This window comes from Peromyscus eremicus, chromosome 7 (assembly GCF_949786415.1).
Source record: "Peromyscus eremicus chromosome 7, PerEre_H2_v1, whole genome shotgun sequence".
Classification (NCBI taxonomy): domain Eukaryota; kingdom Metazoa; phylum Chordata; class Mammalia; order Rodentia; family Cricetidae; genus Peromyscus; species Peromyscus eremicus.
In genome coordinates, this window is record NC_081422.1 from 100,090,222 (window position 1) to 100,110,662 (window position 20,441).

Consider the following 20,441-nt stretch of genomic DNA (forward strand, 5'->3'; position numbering starts at 1 on the left):
TCCTTTCTGCTTCTTCTAAACGGGCACCATTAAAACTTCTTTTCATCTGTATGATGCGGAAGCCCACATCTCCAAGCAGGCCTAGCTCTTGCCTCCGGCCTCAGAGCCAAAAAGTCCCTCTATCCTTCCACTCCCCCTTCCTCACAACCTTCTCCAGGTGTGATGGCGTCACCAGTTACACCGGAATCCCTGGATCGTATAGCCCTTTCCCTCAGCCCCAGTTATCTTAGAGAAGAGCTGTGTGGAACCATCACACATTAAGTTTTCATCCTGTGATGAAAATGCTCCAGTCACTGCTGGTCTTGGAGACAATGAGAGGGACCAACTAGTCTCCTTATTTCTAAGCTCTCAGCCTTCAAAAAATAAAATCAGAACAGTCTACACTAGGATGTCCACTTAGTATCTCCCAAGGGTCTGGCTGTGTCTACACAACCCCTTCAGAACAAGCAGGCAATGCTGTACTAGTGACCACAGACTACATTGCTCTTTATGTGCCTACATAATTTCTCACGCAAATAATTATTCTTCAAATAATTCCTCCGAGGATGCTCTAAGCCCCATGTCTGCCTGCCTGTTCCTCCCTCCTCCCATTTTCCCTCTCTGCTTCTTCGAAGTGTTTATCTTCTAAAGGCCTCTCAGAGCTTGGGTCTTCTTTGATGTCTCCTTTTCCAGCACGGAAATATTCCTAACTACTTTACTTAAACCTCATTTTCAGCCTCTTACTCTCTATCTTCCTTATGCCATAGATTGTTGTCTTCAAGATATTCTAAATTCTTTGGGCCTGATTTCATGTCCCATGTATCATAGCTCCTGGAATTGCATTCATTCATAAATACTAAGTTCTTGGTCCAGGCCAGGCACTGTTTTAAGCACTAGAGACACAATGATGAGGCAAAGACCCTGCTTCCTGTACCCAGCTTCCCAGGACAACAAAAGCCTGAGCTTAAGGTCCTTAGCAAGGATTCACATGAGAAGGAGGGAACAAGAGAGGTAGGAAGGATGGGATGGTGCAGAGAGGATGGAGAGGGAGGGAAGGCCTTGCCAGAGCTGCCTTCCTCCCGAGTTCTGTCAGTTGGATGGGGTGTAACCCCTCATGCAATTATGCTGAGCTGGAGTCCCTGACTTCATCTCTGTCCACACCCAGTTCCTTAGAGATTTCTGGCTCTCCAAGAATCAAGCCAGAGCTTAGGGGCAACAAGATGTGTTTTCCTTTGTGTTGAAAGGGCTCTGGCTCATCCAGCCAGTCACAGCTCTCTCGGGTAGCACAAACTGACCGTTGGAGGGGCTGTATTAAAGAATGTGACCTACTTTATTTCCTTGGCTTCCCAAATGGCCTTGATTCCCCGCTTGTCCTTCGGGTCCTGGAGGTCCCTGGAATGAAACAAGGATGGCAGATATAGTGAGACAAAGTGCAGCTTTCCCCCAACACTTTTACATGTCTTATGGAACGTGAAGTACAGATGGGAGAAGAGTTATGAGCTGAGCTGATCCCGTTCTGGAAAAAAAATATTGCGGCTGTCAAATAAAAACTAGTAAATAAAAAAATTAATAAAGTAACCCTGTCCAGATGTGGCCTAAATGATTACACTTCCTTGTGAGTCTCTGTGTCCAAACAGAGTCTATGCTCCCACTGTTTTGCTCAAGGAACAGATGTTGCTGAAGTGTCTAACATTTCAAGAAAGCTTTCCAGAGGACATTGGCCTTCAAAGAATGCTTTCTACAACAGGCAAGGGCTGGGTTTTTGTTTGTTTGTTGGGGTGTGTGTGTTTATCTTCATTTGCAAACTATGGAATGTACATTAGAAAGATCAAAAAGTTTTACTAAAACTAACTAGCATTGTAACAAAAGTGTGTTCAGGGAGCACAGGATAAAGATTCTGAAATGGTTTTTAGAAAGTGCTAGAAAACAGAAGTGTCATCTTTGTGTCCTAGAACAGGACCTGCCACTTGGAAGCACTTACTGTAAATACTTGTCAAATTAGTAAAAGGGATGAGTCCATGGACCATCCAACCTAGATCTTGCAGGATGGTGAAACCTGACAATTGTGACATGGATTACTTATTGTTCTGTGTCTGGCAGGGTTTCCCTCAAAATATGAACCACATTCCATGCCACAGGCCACCTCTTTTCAGGTTGGGGAGGTGATTCAGTGGGTAATGGTGCTTGCCACCAAGACTGGGGACCCAAGTTCAATTCCTGGAATGCACATGGTAGGAGAGAACCAGTTCCTCCAGTTGGCTCTCTGACTTTTACACATAGACTGTGGTGTGTACATATGTGTGTACTCTCACACAAACAAATAAAAGTAAAAAAATACATCTTTTCAATTAGGCAATATAGACACAATATTGCAGTAATAAGGAAGCATTTACATCTATCAAACCATTTAATTTTCTCAACATCCAATGAGGTAGCTGCTATGACTATACTTTTGCAGGAGATACGTCCATTGTTAAGTAAATTGTCCAAGGTCACACAGATAAGATATAAAGGTATAAGCCTGGAACCAGGCCCAGGCAGCCTGGCTCCAGATTCGATGTCTAGGACTACTATGCCACCATCTGTGAAGACAATAGAAACCCTACATATTCTCCACATTTCATGGAACAGTCCACCCTCCTCCCATGACTCTCCTCTCCCCTTTCCTCCCCACCCTGTCAGTTTTTTTGAAACATAGTTTCATGTAGCTAAGGCTTGAACTCCTAATCCTTCTACCTCTACTTCTTTTAGAAAATTAGTATTGATTTGCATATATTGGTCTTTGACAACTTCATACATGAGCATAATGTAGTCTGATTATTCTCATCATCCCCACCCCTTCTCTTTCCCCCTTCCACCCCTGTCAACTCCTCTTTCCTACAAACCTCTTTTCCTCATTCCCCTTTGGTTTTGTGACCCACTGAGTTTAACCAAGGCCATCACAATGACCATGAATGTGAAACTATCCAGTAGAGCCTGGTGGGTTCACCCGACCTCCCCCTCTTGAGTGCTGGTTCTACAGAGAAGAACGTCAATGCTTAGCTAATTCTAACCTGGTTGGTGTGCATGTTACTAGTGTTATTTAACTAAGAAACACATATTCAAAGAACAGTTACATCCCCAAGTAAAATTAATATTTTGGACCTAGTTTTCCACTTTGTTTCCTAGCATTTGGAGATTTTAGAGAAGGGACTTAAGGGCAATAAAAGATGGGACAAAAGAAGGCACAAAGGAATCTGTTGTTCCTTTCAAAAATATCTTCCTAGGCATAGTACTTTGGCTTTTTTTTATGCAGACACATATTGGCTAGATTAGCACATTTCATTTATGCAGAACACCGAGTACTGTGTAACTTAATAAGCCTCTGGTATGCCATCAATACAAATCACATCCCCTTTCAAGATATGAGTCCCAAGGAAAGCTTTCAAGCCTGCTGTTAGAAAACACTGTCTACCAGAGGGCTCCCCCTGTGCCATAAAAGAATACGAGACCTATGGCAATGGGGTTGGAGAGCCAACAAAGAGCAACACTCTCTGTGCATCTGGCTGTGTCTGTCTCCGTGGATTTCCTCTGGAAACAACAATCTAGAAGTACCATTCATCATGTCCCAAACACAGAAAATTCCACTTGTCTTTAAACTGCCTTTTAACCAGCCAACAAGCAGGGAATTCCATAAAAACCATACAGAAGAAGAAAGGCAGGTTTTCCAGCCAGACAAATGGAAGTGGAGGTAGAGAGACAGGGTGCCTTTGACTAACTGGCAATACCAAAGGCTGGATGATTTATGACTGTGCCACATCTTGCCAAAGCGAGATTAAAGGGACCCGTGGATGAAGGTGTCCTGCAGAGCACATGGAAGAATTACTCCACTAACAGTCTTGGATACCATTTTGGATCCTAGAGCAAAAGAAAGACCAAGGACTTTGGATTTCAACGCATCTACATATCTACATCAATATTTGATATCAACAGATAATAGTCTGATATTCATCTTCCTTTGTATTTTTTTTTAATAAAAATCTTCATTGTGGTGCCAGCCGGCTTTTAATGATTCAAAGATGTGAATACAGAAGAGTTTTTACCACCAGTTTAATTCTGCTATGAAATTATGAAATTTTCATGCATTTGGAAAGAGTACTTTTATCAAAACCAGGAATAAACATCATTGCGAGCAGTTATGAATGTATTTTAAAACAGTATGTCATGGCATACAACTTTTTGCCAACAGCCTCTTAAATATTCTCATGATGAGCACAGCCACTTAAGTGCTGGGCTCCTGCCCAGTTTAACTGATGGATGCAAAGCAATGCATTTCCTTGATACTGCTAACAGTGGAGGGTGAAAGTCCCAACTGGGTTGCCTTCATTCATTTACTGCTTCATTCATTACACAAATGTATTGAGCTCTGCTGGGCCAGGTCCTGTGGACCCAGGCTCTGGGGATTCAGCATAAGCAAGACACTAACATGGATGGAGCTTACAACCTGTAAAAAGAGACCAATATATACATATATACTATGCTAGCCATAGAGAAGACCATACAGGGCCTTGCACTCAACGTGTGGTCCAGACCTGCAGCATCAGCACCAACTGGGGACTCACTGAACACGCAGAATCCCAAGCCTCGATCTAGGCCCCCTTAGGACCTGCATCCTGACACACTCTCCTAGAGATTCTTAGAGCACTTTGAAATAGGAGAAGCATGGTTATTGGGTAGTCATTTCCAACCTTGGTGTTATCTGAGGAGAATTTAGAATTATCAATACCATGTCTTCACTTGCAGAGATTCTCAGAGTCAGAGTATAGGGTCCAGGTGATAAAATTGTTTGGTCTCTCCAGGAGACTTTAATTTTTTTTTAAAAATGAGGGTTTTGGATCCCCAAAAGCTGGAGTTACAGGAGGTTGTAAACATGAGTCCTTGGGAAGAGAATTAGCAAGTACTCTTAACCACTAAGCCATCTCTCTAGCTCCTCCAAGAGGTGAAGTAGGCAACTCCAAGTGGCTTGTGAGCCGGAAGTGATGTGATGTGTCAACGTAGCACAGAGGAGAAATTGTTAAGACTGAGAAGCAGAGGCAGGAGGTCTCTCTAGAGGGGATCCTCTGCCGCTACTATAGTCTGTCTGGCGAGGGACCAGCGAATGGTGCAGCTGTCTCTTCTCACACTCAAGTCACACTTCATACACTTGGTGTGCAGGCTGTGTGTGATTCACCTTTAGAGACAAAACCACGAAAGCATCCTCATTAAAGCCAAGGTCAAGGCCAGACGCAGTTGCTTTCTCCTTACGCACCTGAGGGCCTTTCATTCCCAGAACTCCCTTTTCTCCTTTCTCACCAGGCTCTCCTCTTGGGCCCTAAACACACAGAATCAAAGTGTTAGTTTCCCCTTTAGTGAGAACGCGTCAACATTAAACTTGCACATTAAAAATCAAATGCTAAGTCAAGGTAACAGAAACTGGTCAGGGAGTCAAATTATGCTGTGGCTACTGTGTAGGTCTCAGGGTTCTTCATCTTTGTAGGAACACCACAGGACAGTCTGAAATTGAAGTGGTTGAGCCTATATAGCCAAAGGAGGTGGGGCCTGGAGGAAACACACCAAAGCTGAGATTTTCAGTACTTATAACTGTCCTCAGCCTTCATACTCAGAAGCCATATGCTTTTTATGTGAAAATTGTTTTTCTTAATCATGTAAGTCTGAAACTAGAACCTTTAAATCCATTTAATATTAAATAACCGCAACCAAGATGGGCCATAAAGATACATTCCATAGCAAAATGAAATTTAGGTATTTCTACTTCTGGAATATTCTATTGTCTATGTACTATGGCTTCCATAGGTTGCAGAGAAACTTTCTTCATGTGCTGTATTTGGTATTTTGCTCCATTTTACATTGTGCTGTAAATAAAAAAGTCCATAGACTGAAAGAACAAATGCTCGTTTTGACTTGCACAGCATGAGATAAAGGCAGTCAATTTATTAAGATGCTTTCTGACGATCCCAACGGCAAAGATTTCTCACTCTAAAGTAAGAAAATTGAACCTTCCTCATCTGGCACATAATGACAAATAAAAGCAATCAAGCCGGAGAGGGACAACGGTCTGACGGGAAGGCTGTTTACCATGCTGAAATCTTGGCGACATGTCACAAAGTGTCTGATGTTTTGACGTATTTTGTCGAACTTCCGTACACAAACTGCCAATATATAATGCCTTTATTTTTAAGTACTTGCTTTAAAACCTTGAAAAATAGCACCAATGACTGTCCTGCCTAAGCCAAACAGTGCACCTGTTTTTCATACATTCAAAACCAAGTTTAGAGAGGAAAAATACTATTTTGCGGTCTGATTTCTACCTCTTCCCCCCTCCTCCCCTCCCTCTCTCCCACCCCATCCCTTTCCCTCCATGCTGGAGACTTAACCCAGGGCCCGTACATGCTCCACACGCCTTCTACCACTGAGTTACATCCCAACCCAGCTTCTTTCTTCCTTCTCAGCATGTGCTCCTTTCCTGTCTCACTGTTGATCTAGGCTATGCTTTGCCCTCTCTGGCACACGTGCCTCCCTGCTCACACGACCAGGGCAAAGCGCCGACTATGGCTTGCTCCTTGTAAAGGAAAAAGTGCTGGAGGCAGCTCCCCCAGCGAAGCGAGCTGGAAAGGACAGGCGGGGTGCCACACTATAGATCACCCTGCTGAAGCCTCCAGCTGCACTTAGAACAAATTTTTCCTTGAGTTGAGCCAATGTTTCAACACCATGGACATGCAGAGATATAATGCTGAACTATTACTGTGTTAAATTGACCACAATCCCCAAATTCAAGGCTCAATATTTTCCTTGGCTCAAGGACTCCTGGATTATCCTAACAATTCTGAACCCACGGGGCTGGCTGCCCAGCATGTTCATCTCTTTCCACCTCTTGACGAGGACAGAACTCTGATAAAAGACAACGTTCTGTGCAAGTCAAGACTCGCTGTTGCTTATTTGTTTTATTAACCTGAACACACTTCCAAGCCTCTGTAGTTCTGCAGGGCCACATGAAGGGTTCTAACCGGGCTATAGATTCTCCATTTGCTCACACACCCATGTGTTCTCTATGTATACCTGAGGGCCCTTAAGTCCTGGTGAACCTTCAAGTCCATCTGGGCCTGGGATGCCTGGATTTCCCTGTAGGGAGAAGAATCAACCTATTAATCTATTAATGCTATCTCTTCATGTGCAAGATTAGAAACTTCTTTTTCAATGGCAATGAAAAGTCTTTGCAAAAACTGAAGGTTTCTTTTATCCTCAATATCATGGAGTTTCACTCTGGTGTGACCGAGAGTGGGTTTATCACTAACCCCCATGCTTTTAATCTGAGCGTGTGTGTTCTGCAAACATCTAAGCCACATCTGCTCTTTCTTAAAGACTGCATTCATGAAGCACAGTGTAGGATGTATCACCAGGATGTACAAAAGGGATGTGACACACTCTCCATTTACGTCTTCAGGGTACTCAGAGTATCCAGTTGTAGACAACTTCCACTGTGTTCTTCGGGTTTATATGGGGGTTTCACACAAATTGTAAGTTGGAGAGGATCACAGAATACAAATGCAAGAAAGGTTACTTAGAGCTTGTATTCAAAAGCCAAACAAAATGAAGTTTAACCATTGGACTAAAGAGTGTCTTTGATCATTTTCATGTTTAAATGTTTTATAATTTCTCTGAAAATTTTAAATAAAGTACCCCAATTTTCATTTCATTTTGAATTCTTGAAATTGTAGCTAATATTTTCTAATAATTTATCTACAACCAATGTCATCCAAAACCCAAAGGTTAAGATGGGAGGAGATATTGCCATGTTCATTCTAGCTCCTTGATTGGACATGAGTCGTTTATCATCTGAAGTTTAAAAAAAAGAAATTATCACTGACCTGTGGGCCTGTATGTCCCCTTCGGCCATGAACTACCTATAAATAAATAAAAATATATATAAATAAAAGGAAAAGTAGATATTCTTAGTTTAGAAAAGATGCTGCATACATAGGATTTCAATCGGTAACAGATGCCTCAAGGCACTGACGTAACTCCTACATTGCGCTAACTCCTTCATTACTCAGTGCCTTGTGAAGACAGGCTCTTGCCAACCCTGAATTTCCAGGTAGATAATTGAAATCACAGAGCACCCAAAGCCAGAGATACACGGAGAACAGGTCACAGCCTGCAACCCGCCTTCACTAAGCTTGACCAGAGCTGCTCAGTAGCTGCAACATTGACCTGAATTTTCTTTCTTATTTTCCCCCAAGAACTACAAAGTAAGTCTGAGATCAGGAATGGACCAGCCAAAGGGCAGGGTGCCAGAGGAAAAGCTGAGGCTTGCCTCCAGGAACTCCACAATACTCAGAAGCTCCCGAAGCTCAGAATTTAAAGAGCCAAACTAGCTTGATAGAGCCAAGTAATGTGATTAGCTGTCAGAAATCATCTCAATATTCAACAGTGACTTGATCCACTGTATCAAGAAAATACCCAATCCAAACAACATTGTTAAACAGGGAAGGGGAATTTTCACTCTGTGTAAGGTCAAGGTTCAAGGTGCATTCCCAATCAGTAGTCTACAGTTGAGAAAATCAAAAGCTAGTGACATTTTCCTGTCTGACTTGGTCACTTAGTAAAATCAGAGCAAAACTCCCATCTAGGGTTCACAAAATTCAACAGCCACCAGACAATACCATCTCGCTGGAAACTCACGTGAGCTATTCTGACAGGCCAGCATTGCTAAGTGTATTTCAAACTATGTTGTCATCTAAGGAGCAAAGGGTGTGCATGGGGAAGTGTCCCATTTCTTTCAAACAAGAATGAGTCATCTTCAAAGCCCACATTCTCTGTCGCAGAAGAAGTCGTCACTTTCAAAGGGCTAGAAAGATGGCTTAGCATCTAAGAGCACTTGCTGCTCTTGCAGAGGACCCTGGTTCAGTTCCCAGCTCCTACATCAGACAGCTCACAATAGCCTGTAACTCCAGTTCCCTTAGACCCAACATCCTCCTCTGGCATTGACAAGCAATTGCATGCATGTGGTTACACACACACACACACACCCCTATAATTTTTTTAAAGTTTAAAAAGAATCTGTTTCCTTTAGCACAATGAATTGTCCCAATCCAATTCAATTCAATTCCACGTTGTTCAGAAAATTATCCACCAGTAGATCATTTCATTCTGAAAACTGTCTGCTATCCTTTGAAGGACAATAGATGGGACCAAGAGAGAATGAAGCATCTGTGCATGCTTGGGCCCTCCCCCCACATATTCCCCGAGTCTTTGACCTTGGGAAATGCTCACTCTAAGTATTGGGGGAGGATGGATAAATACTACAAATATTTACAAGGCAGAGCGCAGCACATGGCTAAGGATGGAAAGACCGTTTCAAAGACAGATCACATCCAGTTGGTCCAATGTGGAAAATCTCCCCAGGGGGAAGAGATTTCTTTGCTATTGGTTTCAAGGGATGTGTCCACAGCCTGGATAGTGACATAAAGGCAGAAAAATAGGAGGTGCAGTAGGTATTGGCAACAAGGGTAAGTTGAGTCAAAAGTGTAAGGGGAAAGATAAGAGGGAAACTAAGGAGGTTACGAGACTGACCAGTTTGCCCCTCACTGCTCAGTTTGTAGTGTAGTTAACATACATGGTTGGAGCAGGCTCCACGTGAACACAACTGATCGCAGTGGAGGAGCTGAGAAGAATGTCAGAGTCTAGCAAAACAAAAATTCACCAGTAGATTCTAAGGGCTGTATAGCAGATGCCCACACGGAGGATGTTTCTCTACTGCCAGGGTTGGAAACATCAGCATCTGCTCCTGTGTACCCATGCCTTTTGCATGTGCTCATTTGCTTGTGTATGTAGATGCCCATGTGTGAGTGTGTACACTGAGGCCAGAGGGTAACCTCCAGGGTCGTTCCTTAGGTGTCATTTACCTTGTGTTTTGAGACAGGGTCTCTCCACTGGCCTGGAGCTCACCAGTTAGGCTGGGCGGGCTGGCTGGCTAGAGTATCAGAATCTGTTAGCCTTCCCTCTCAGGGCTGGGATTACATGGGTACACCACCACACCTATGTGACATGGACTCTCAGTCTTCAGGCTTGCCTGCAAGCACATCACTGCCTGAGCCATCTCTCCAGCTCTGCTCCCATGGGACTTGAAGATCTGATTTTCAAAGAGCTCAATGGCATGTATCTCTGGTACCCCTGCCCTGTCCCCTGAGTAAAGACTGACTCCTGTCCCTAGTCATGGGGGTTTCGACCTAATGGAGAAGACAGACTTTAATCTAACAGTGACATAAGTGAGGGGAACAAACCCGGACAGGCCACCTAGCATGCTTGCTGATTTAAGCTACAAAGTCACGGGAGAGAGACCTTGGCAAACAGGAGACACAGAAAGCAGACGAGGAATCGGGGCAAATGATTTTGCAGCATTTGCCTAACATGTCCAAGTGGTTTGCACAGGAAAGAAAACTGCAGAATATCGGCAGGGTGCACTCAATGGCTGACTGGGTTCCAGTCACACACCCAGGCATCCTAACTCTTCTTTAAAGCAAATGTGAGTGGACACATCGAGAGGAAAGTCCCCTCAGGGGACTGGAGAAGAAAATGATGCAAGACAGAGTCCCCAGTTCTGTGGTCCTCTCAGCCTGGCTTTCCGGGTACTGATGAAGGACCCCGTATTCTGATCTCAAACTGAGAGTCCCCAGGAAGCAAGCAGGGTGTTAATGGCAGACACCCATGAATCCTGTTTCTTACTGGCAGGCTCATCTCCCATGATGCTGCCCTGGAGCACTCTGGGAGGCCTGTAAAGAGATTCCCAGAAGGATGAATGGAGAAAGCACCACCAAAGCAATCTGGACCAAACTGAAATGAAAGGCTGCTTTGGTCTGAGGCTACAGTTGCTTCTCATTACCCCTGGCAGAGGATCCATTCTAATCCTCAGCACGGCCTGGTTCAGGGACAGCCACCCCTCCCATTTCCCATCAATGCCCGGGGCTTGCTTTCTGGCTGCGGTCCTTCCTCCCTGCTTCACCTACCCAGGCTAGTATCTTAGCCTCCCTCTGAGGATAGCTTGTTCACCCCATAGGCCCACCTCCTTTTCCATCACTTCCTTTCCAGGAAGCAGTTAGCAGTCTGGGGATATTTCTTGCTGGGTGTGCTGTTGGCACCCAGTAAGCAGAGGCTGCAGGAGAAATGTACGTATCTCCATGCATAATGCAGCCCTTCACCACAAGCAACACTTCAAACGAACACCACCAGTGCTGGAGTGGAGAAACTTCACTGTGGTTTACCCCATGGCTCTGAATCCCTGCAGAGAGCTCCAGTACTCAGCGAGTTGCTGGTTCATTGTTGGTGCTCAGTGTTTGTCAAGTGAATAGAGATCACATTGGGTCAGCTGGTCCCTGCATGCCACCCCCTCCCCTCACTACTGGCCACCCTCCAATCACTTGCCAATTCAGCAGAATTTCATCGCACCAAGGATTCCTCCTTGCTCTCCATCTCCATCTAGATGCTATTTTGCAGGTATACCAAGCACTAGCAATGGAACTGAGAGCTTTGGACACATTAGACAGGCACTTGGCCACTGAGCTTCCCCCGCCCCACCCCCCACGCTCCAGCCTAATATCTACCTATATCTTACTGTTTTAGAAATGACAGATTCTTTCTCTTTCAAGAAGAATAACTTCATTGCAATTATAAAAACAATAAACCCTTATGAATGCAGATCAAACATAAATGTAAAACTCACCCCAAAATCTCCAGGCAGAAATAAACATCAGCAGGGCTCAGAGAGATGACTCGGAGGTTAAGAACACTTGCTGCTCATGCAGAGGACCCAGATTCTGTTCCCAGCACCCACATGGTAGCTCATGACCCTCTAACTCCAGCTCTGGGGGATCTGATCCGACCCCCCTCTTCTCACCTCTGAGGGCAGCAGGCACAAGCCGCACACACATTCATACAGGCAAAACATTTAAAAAATATCTAGACAAAAGAAGTAATCATTAGCTTTTTAAAGCCATGATTCCTGACACATATGGGATTTTTCTGATAGAATTCTCTACAGTGGCATTTTTATTGAAAAGGGGGTCATGTGATCATGCTATTTTAAATTTCAGTATTGGGCTGGAGAGTTGGGTCAGCTCTTGTTGCTCTTCCAGAGGACCCAGGTTCAGGTCTCAGCCCCCACATGGGTAGCTCACCACCATCTCTAACTCTAGATCTAGGGGATCCGATGCTCTCTGCTGACCCCCACAGGCACTGCATGAAAGTGGCGTACAGACATACAGACGAAACACTTGTACAGATACCGACAACAATAAAATAAATCGAAAAAAATGTAAGTAATACATTTAATTTCACTAGAAAAGTAAAAACAAGAGCTCGGGGCCCAACGTCAACATTTCCGCTCTCCAGTAGATCTCCGCTTCCTTCTCTTCCTCTGCTCCCCAAGCTCCTCCAGTTGGCATCTTTCCCTCTACTGTCCTGTCCTGTCAATTCTTTTTTGTTGTTTTTCGAGACAGGGTTTCTCTGTGTAGCCCTGGCTGTCCTGGAACTAGCTTTGAAGACCAGGCTGGCCTTGAACTCAAGAGATCCACCTGCCTCTGCCTCCCCGGTGCTGGGTGTGCCACCACCGCCCCAGCTGTCCTGTCAATGTTTTGAGCTTTTATTCAGAGCAAAACTGTGGGCTTCATTTCTTTCAGACTTGAACTGTTTGCCAGAGTCCCATTTCCCCTTGAGTAACTAACACCTCTTCAAATGGGGGAGGGGAGGAGTTAATTTGCCTTCGGGACATGATTTCCCCCCCCTCTTTTGTAGTTTGATTACTTAATCATCTGATTCATTGACAATAAAGATTAACCATCTGTGGAAAGGACCCCTGTGGACTGAAGACCCCTGGGGAGGTGGAGTGGGACATCGAGACACTGTCTATAACACTTTGGGGTTAAGGGAATTCTTGCTTTTGCTGTAGGGTTACATCTTCCTCCAACTTTTGGCATTTAGGCAAATCTTAGGACTCACATGAAGCCCTAAAGGCTGCAATTTGTCTGTGTCACAATCTTCACTGACTTCTGGTTTCAGATGATATAGACACAACACTGTTCACTTTCTCCCCATTCCTTCTGCCTCCTCTGCTCCCGGGGATGTATGGGGCTATCCCCTGCTCCTTTCAGAATCGACACTGAAAATCTGCACAACTGCATTCATCAGCTCTTTCTGGGTGGTGACAGTTATTTTGAGAGAAATTTGATTTGGCTTCAGAGCTAAGTGGCATGTGGACTTCCTCCCTACAGTCCAGGTGCAACAGTAGTTGGCCGGAGAGTCCTTATCAGTGGCTTGAAGGCAGGGTCACTGTTTGCGTCTTTTTGTTTTATTTTGCCGAGTTGCCCAAAAGAGGCATTTGTCGAAAGTCCTGCTTTGACTCCTGCATGACACAGAGGCACCTAGCCCCCAAATGGGGGCTCTCCTCCTTAGAAGCTGTGCAGTTTGATAGGGCCCCTGGAGGCCACAAAACAAATACACATTCCTTCACACCAGGATTTCCTGGGTGATAGTCTTCACCATGAAAACATTTTGCAGGGGGAGGGAAGTCTTCAAGGATGCCCTTCAAGAAGGCCAAGTAGAGAGGACAAACCCTCCCTCATCTCATATGCATGAAAGCAACATTAGCAAATTGGGTTGCTAACAATCACACTCTGCATGTTTCCAATATCATCTCCGCCCTTCATTTCATTTCCTAGCCTTGGGAAGAACATGGGTGTGCTTCCAGATGCAAAAATACTTTCCTGATGGAGTATAAGAGCTAGCTTCATAAACTACTTCTGCCCAGAAAATACAATGCATCAGAAGCCCCATCCATTCAACTAGTTTTCATTTGTGCTCAATTTGAAAACATTATGTGTTTTGAGAGGGGAGGGGGAGGAAACTCGAAGGAGGCTGGATATCTAAACAAAAAATGGAAAAGAAAATGCTGCAAAATGAGACAAAATTTGTCTAATCTAGACTGCAATGCAGGTGTGGAAGTGAATTCCATTAAATAATCTCTTATTGGATAAAGGCTCTCTGCTTGGAATCCTTGTGCATTTTTCTAAGCAGTCACACATGGAATGTTTTAAAGCATGCATTTAAACAAAGCCAATAAAATCAACTAAAAACAAATTAAAACTCCCCCCAAAGGGTTTCACAATGTGCTGGTTGGCTTTTGCCAACTTGACACAAACCTAGACATATCTGGGAAGAAGGAATTTTAATTGAGAAAATGCCTCCATAAGACTGGCCTACAGGCAAGTCTATGGGTATTGTCTTGATTTGTGATTGATGCAGAAGGGCCCAGGTTACCATGGGTGCTGCCACTGCTGGACAGGTGATATTCAGTTGTGTAAGAAAGCAGGCTGAGCAAGCCAAGATGAGCAAGTCAGTAAGCAGCATGCCTCCATGGTTTTTGCTTCAATTCCTGCCTTGAGTTTTTACCCTGACTTGCCTCTGTGATGGAGTGTGACTTGAGAGTTTTAAGTTGAAATATACCCTTTCCTCCCCAAGTTGCTTTTGGTCATGGTGTTCTATCACAACATCAGAATCCCTAAGACATCCAACAACCTAATCTAACTTTCAGTTACATGCCTACAACAGTACTTCTCTTTATCTCTTTTTTGCTAACTTTTTTTTGTTATTTCCATTTTTTTAATTTTTGAGAATTTCCTATGAGTATACTATATTTAACATTATTCCCACCCCTCCATCTCCCCTTACCCTAAGACATGACAGGGATGCTACACCCTTTACAATCTCAACACTGCGGTTGCCTAAACAAGACATGCATGTAGGTCTTGACAATAGCAGCAGACCAGCCAATGCAGATGGAGAACTTCAGGCTGTCAATCAATGGTTGCTGAGGAAGGGAGAATCAATTTTCTTCCCAACTTTCTTAATAGTCACAAAAACTAGCAGACAATGGAGTTTGCACATCAAGCAACATCACTGGCAACATCAGTTAACTCATCAAGTAACATCACTGGCAACATCAGGCAACTCATCAAGCAGGCCAAACGTTGGCAGCTTTCCCCTGATTAGCCACTCTTTCATTTGCTCTGTGTGGCAGTCTTTCCCTTTGTGTAATTTCCCATGTAGCCAGCATTTTCTTATTCAAGCTTCAGGGACTTTACCACGCCAGCCCCACTCTGAGATGGCACCCTTGACCCAGTGACCACCCCACCAACTCCCCATAGCCACTCATTGTCATCACAGCTCAAGCTGTGGGATCCCCAGGTCTAGAAGCTCCTTCCCTTGAAGAGCTCTTACCGTTCTCCTTCTTGAGCCTGGTGTCCCGGGAGAGCCTGGCCAGCCTCTTCTGCCCTGTCAGAGGAACAAAAGGATGCGTGACAGCAACATTGCATCACGGATGTGGTTCCATTTTAACATCTACTCATGTACCAGAAGGCCTCATTCCAGGGATGGAGTCATCTTTCCCTGAAGTGGGATTCTACCTTCCATTGCTCATAAGTCACATCTCTACGTGGGTCATGGGGAACAGCAGCCCAACTCTGACTCCATCGTTTCTGGTGTCAGCTGCTCATTGTCACTAATTCATGTTTGAGACACGGGTTCGAACACTCTTCCTATCTCTGTTCTATCACTTAGCATAGCATGAATGTGGCTGGTAGGCCACTACTGGTTGAGACTTTTGTGCATGTGTGGGTGTGTATGCATGCATTTATGTGGCTATATACATACAGAATTGTGTACACATACCCTGGTGCATGTGGAGGCCCAGATGTTGATAGAGTGTTTTTCTCAATTGTTCTCCAACTTATTTTTTTAGACAGGGTCTCTAACTGGAGCTGAAGTTCGAAGATTCAGCAGTACTAGCTGGTCAAAGATCCCAGGATCTTCTTGCCCAGTGCTAGGAATACAGGTGTGTGCCACAACATCCACCTTTTTAAGTGGGTACTGGGGATTTGAACTCAGGTCCTCCTGCTTTCACATGAAGCACTTAGCCAAGTGAGATATCTCTCCAGACCCCAATTGGGATTTCTACCTTTGGACTGCTTCTTTGCTTACCCTGTGTAGATTAAAACTTTCCTATGAATAAAGCCTCAAAATTTCCCCAAGTCTCCCTACCCCTACCCCAAGGGCAAAAGTATGGAATAATTTATTAATCAAGAAAACACAAAACTAGGCTATTCACTGTAGAATATTCCTTTACACTGCGTGAATATAAGTGACTGTGATTGGTTTAAGAAAAAAGCTAAATGGCCAATAGCTGGGCACGATTTTTCAGAGCAGAGAGAATGCTGGGAAGAAGAAGGGTGGAGTCAGGGAGTTGCCAGGCAGACACAAAGGAAGCAAGATGTGTACAAAATGAGATAACAAATTGTGGCAGCAAGTAAATAAATTGAAATGGGTTAATTTATCAGAGCTAGTTAAGAACAAGTCTAAGCTATCAGCCGAGCATTTATAATTAATGTTAAATCTTTGTATGGTTATTTGGGAGCAGCTGGTGAGACAGAGCTGACTGGCAGTCCCAATGTAAAACTCTGCCTGCAATTTCACTATATCCTGCAAGTGAGAAAAATCAAGGTTTATAGAGTGGGGTCCCAGAGTACAAAGTGGGTCATGAACAAAGCCCAAGAAAGAGGTGAGCACCATCAACTCCTTCCTACAGCTAGTAGTTCTTCTCTACAGGAAGTTCTCAAGGGAGCTTGCTTACTAAGAGGAACCAAAGACACACATTATCCACATAATTTTTAAAATTCTAAGTAATAGGATAAGGGGACTAAATTGTGGTTTGTGAGACTGCAGAACAATCAGTCCCTGGATATCTGCCTTGGGGGAGGAGCCACCATCCTCAGCTCTTCCCATCACAGGCTAATAGAGGCATGTCTTCCTAACATGTGTGTCCCCTGGACCCTGGGAAGGTCAACACTTTGCTAGCCCTTTAAAAACAATCTTTCAGCTGGATGGTGGTGGTGCACACCTTTGATCCCAGCACTCAAGAGGTAGAGGCAGGCAGATCTCTGTGAGTTCGAGGCCAGCCTAGTCTACAGAGCAAGATCCAGGACAGGCACCAAAGCTACACAGAGAAACCCTGACTCGAAAAAAAAAAAAAAAAAAAAAAAACAATCGTTCTATGAAATCAACTAATCCTTCCTTTTAAGCCAGAGTTTAGACGTTTGTATTCATGAAGACCTTATGGATGCGGCTTAGGGCAGCCAGTTATACCAAATTTAGAAGTTGACAAACAATGTTTCTCATATCTCACAGCAAGAAATAAGTAGGAATGAAGATTTTTTTTTTCTTTCTACAAGAGTTTTTCTGTACTGAGTATATATTCCAAATTCCTCCCCAGGTGTTTCATATTCTACTACTAAGGTCTCTCAACCACTGCAGAGCCCCATGCAGCAAGTTTACTTTCAAATGCCCACATAATTACTTGTCTTCCATGGTCTCCTTTCAAGCCCTTGGGTCCTTGTATGCTACTGTCAAGTCCAGGAATTCCCTAAAAAGGAGAAAATAAAGAAAAAAAATGAACAGATTTTTAATGGATTGCAAATTCATCAGAGAGAACAGAAACGGGATGAAGTGACGGGTGGCTTAAAAGTATTTGATTTGCCCCTTGGCTTGCTCTTAGCAGACTCAGAGTGGATACCCAAGGTGAAGACACGGGGAGAAAGCAAGACCTCACCACAGGAGGCATGGCCAAGGGAAACCAGGGGACAGGGCTTGTGTCCTGGGGCTGGAGCCAATCCTTCTCTTAGCTTTTCCACTTTCCCATGAGTCCTAGGCAAATCTGCATTTGAGAATTAGTAGGCTTACCTTCTTCTCTTGGGAGAGGCTAACTGCTTGTGATGGGTTCAACACATGATGCTGAGGACCATATGCCTGCCTCACTGTATATAACAGTTGCTGGGGAAGGGAGACACCAGGGAGCTGCCTATAAGTTAGCAAGGAGCTCTAGGGATACAGATTCTGTTGAGTCCCCCTCTCTTGCTGGGGTGGCCTTCCAGTGACACGGCTACCCCTAGGTCACCCATGCTCCTGTAAAGAACCCCTCACTCATGTTCTATAAGCAGCTTGAATAAACTCACTGGTACATAAGCTAGACTTGGATGCAATTGTTTCTTTGGTCTCCCATCCGGGTGGGCTGATATTTGCTGATGTCACTCCAGCAAAGGTCTCAGAACACCCGGCCACCTGGTTGCAACCATGTCTTTATTCTCATATGCTCATCCCTGGTTTTTAGAAAAACCCAAAATCTTGAGGGTTTTTCCCCCCAATATTTATTCAAACATCCCAGCAGCGACTTGCTGGAAACAGCACCATTGTGGGATACCATCCTTAGCAGGCAGAACCATAAAGCTTTCTAACTTTGGGTGTAAGGACCAACTGTGTGTGTATGGTGCTGAGACCATCAACTGAGCCAGTCAAGTTAATCGATGCTCCAATAAGCTGGGAAGGAAGAGCAATGATACAGCCCTGCTGAGTACCAGCTGCTGGGCTGTTCCGCTGACAGTACCCTAGATTACCTCCAATCAATCAATAAGCAATTCACAGTCACCACCAGGGAGGAGGCACTGTTCCAGATACTTAGTAAGCCTTTTTTTTTTAAAGTGGTGTTTGGACTTGGACTTAAGTAGCTTATAAGATAATAGGGAGAAAGAGAGGAAACTGGATTTATTTTGTATGATTGCTATTACTAAAATGTGCATGAAAATTTTATTTAATTCCCCTCCCCACCAAACCAGGATCATTTTCTACATTTTCATTTCATCCTCAAGCTTAAATAGGTGTGTCTTAAATCACCAAACATGGATATACCTAAATAAAACCACTGGAAATTTGTACTCTGGTGAGGAAGACAAGACAAAGGAAGACACCACTTATTTATGTTGAGACAGGTTCTCTTATGTAGCCTTGGCTGGTCTGGAAACTCTATGTAGACCAGGATAGCCTTGAAGCTTGCCTGCCTTTGCCTCTCGAGTGCTAGGAGTAAATGTGTGTGCAAACCTGCCCTGCTCAAGTCTAGAACTTTATTCCACTGAGCACATGAGGCCCTTAATTTGAAGGGTAACCTAAAAAGAATCGCACACCAGCAGTTTGGAACAGAACCTCCTGTCTCCGTGTGTAGGACAGCGGCTCTGTTAGTGTGGGCATAAACTAATCTCTTTATAATCTATTCATCTAGAACAAAGAGCACCATCTAACACAAATTTATGATCAAACACAGCTTCTAGTAATGATGTATTGTCGGGTGATGAACTTACCACTCTCTGTAGTTCAGAGAAATGATTTTGCTCAGGTTTCTCCTGGTATTATATGAAATTTTAATAAGTCATCCTCAAAGCTGGGTGGGGGCGAAAGGGACACACACCTGTAATCCTACTATTTTGGAGGTAGAGGCAGGAGGATTCAGAGTTCAAGGCCAGCCTTAAACAAAAAAAGTTATGTAGTTAAAATGGGAAATTCCAAAATCTTTAGATTTTTTTCCTCCAGGAATTTGTGTGACTTGCGTTTGCATTCCGGAGAAAACTCCGATCCTATCTGTGCTCTACTTCCTCTGCCAATATTGCTTTCCCCAAATTTCCGGAAATAGCCATCCACCAAAACCACACACACACAAGCACAGAGAATTGTTTTAAATTTGGGCTGCAGATTTCCAAGCAGGGTTAAAGGACTGTTAAACATTGAGACCTAAGGTCAGTGTGGCTAACAGCATGCCACAGAGGCTCTGGCGAGATGAACTGTCAGACATCTTGAAGTCATACAGATTGCTTTCAAAATTAAAAAATCTCTTTTTTGGTATTCAATTTCTTTGGAGGAGGAGGAGAAGAGGAGTAGGAAGAGGAGCAGGAGGGGGAAGAGGAGGAAGAAGAGGAGGAGGAAGAAGAGGAGGAGGGGGAGGAGGAAGGGGAGGAGGAAGAGGACGAGGAAGAGAAAGAGGAGGGAGGAGGGAGAGGAGAAAGAGGGAGGAGGGAGAGGAGAAAGAGGAGGAGGGGGAGGGGGAGGAGGAGGAGGAAGAGGAGGAGGGGGAGGGGGGACGGGAAGGAGGAGGAGGGGGAGAGGGAGGACAGGGAGGAGGAGGGGGAGGGGGAGGAAGAGGGAGGGGGAGGGGGAGGGGGAGGGAGAGGGAGGACGGGGAGGGGGAGGAGGGGGAGGAGGACGGGGAGGGGGAGGAGGACGGGGAGGAGGACGGGGAGGGGGAGGGAGGGTGAGGAAGAAGGAGGAGGAGGAAGGAGAAGGAGGAAGGAGCAGGAAGGAGGAGGGAGGAGGAGGAAGAGGAGGAGGGAGGAGGAGGAAGAGGACGAGGGAGGAGGAGGAGGAAGAGGACGAGGAAGAGGACGAGGAGGAGGAGGGAGGAGGAGGAGGAGGAAGAGGAGGAGGAGGAAGAGGAGGAGGAGGAGGAGGGAGGAGGGAGGAGGAGGGAGGAGGAAGAGGAAGAGGAGGAGGAAGAGGAGGAG

General features: G+C 44.7%; 1 protein-coding gene across 1 annotated transcript in view; it reads right to left on the minus strand.

The window, feature by feature from the left end:
- Positions 1 to 20,441, minus strand: part of Col6a6 (collagen type VI alpha 6 chain) — a 142,633-nt gene that overhangs the window by 44,614 nt on the left and 77,578 nt on the right. The window contains exons 19-24 of the mRNA XM_059268521.1: positions 17,417 to 17,482; positions 15,286 to 15,339; positions 7,884 to 7,919; positions 7,075 to 7,137; positions 5,267 to 5,329; positions 1,309 to 1,371 (exon numbers count right to left, since the gene is read on the minus strand). Coding sequence (XP_059124504.1) covers positions 1,309 to 1,371; positions 5,267 to 5,329; positions 7,075 to 7,137; positions 7,884 to 7,919; positions 15,286 to 15,339; positions 17,417 to 17,482 — 345 coding nt within the window. The remainder of the gene's footprint in view (positions 1 to 1,308; positions 1,372 to 5,266; positions 5,330 to 7,074; positions 7,138 to 7,883; positions 7,920 to 15,285; positions 15,340 to 17,416; positions 17,483 to 20,441) is intronic.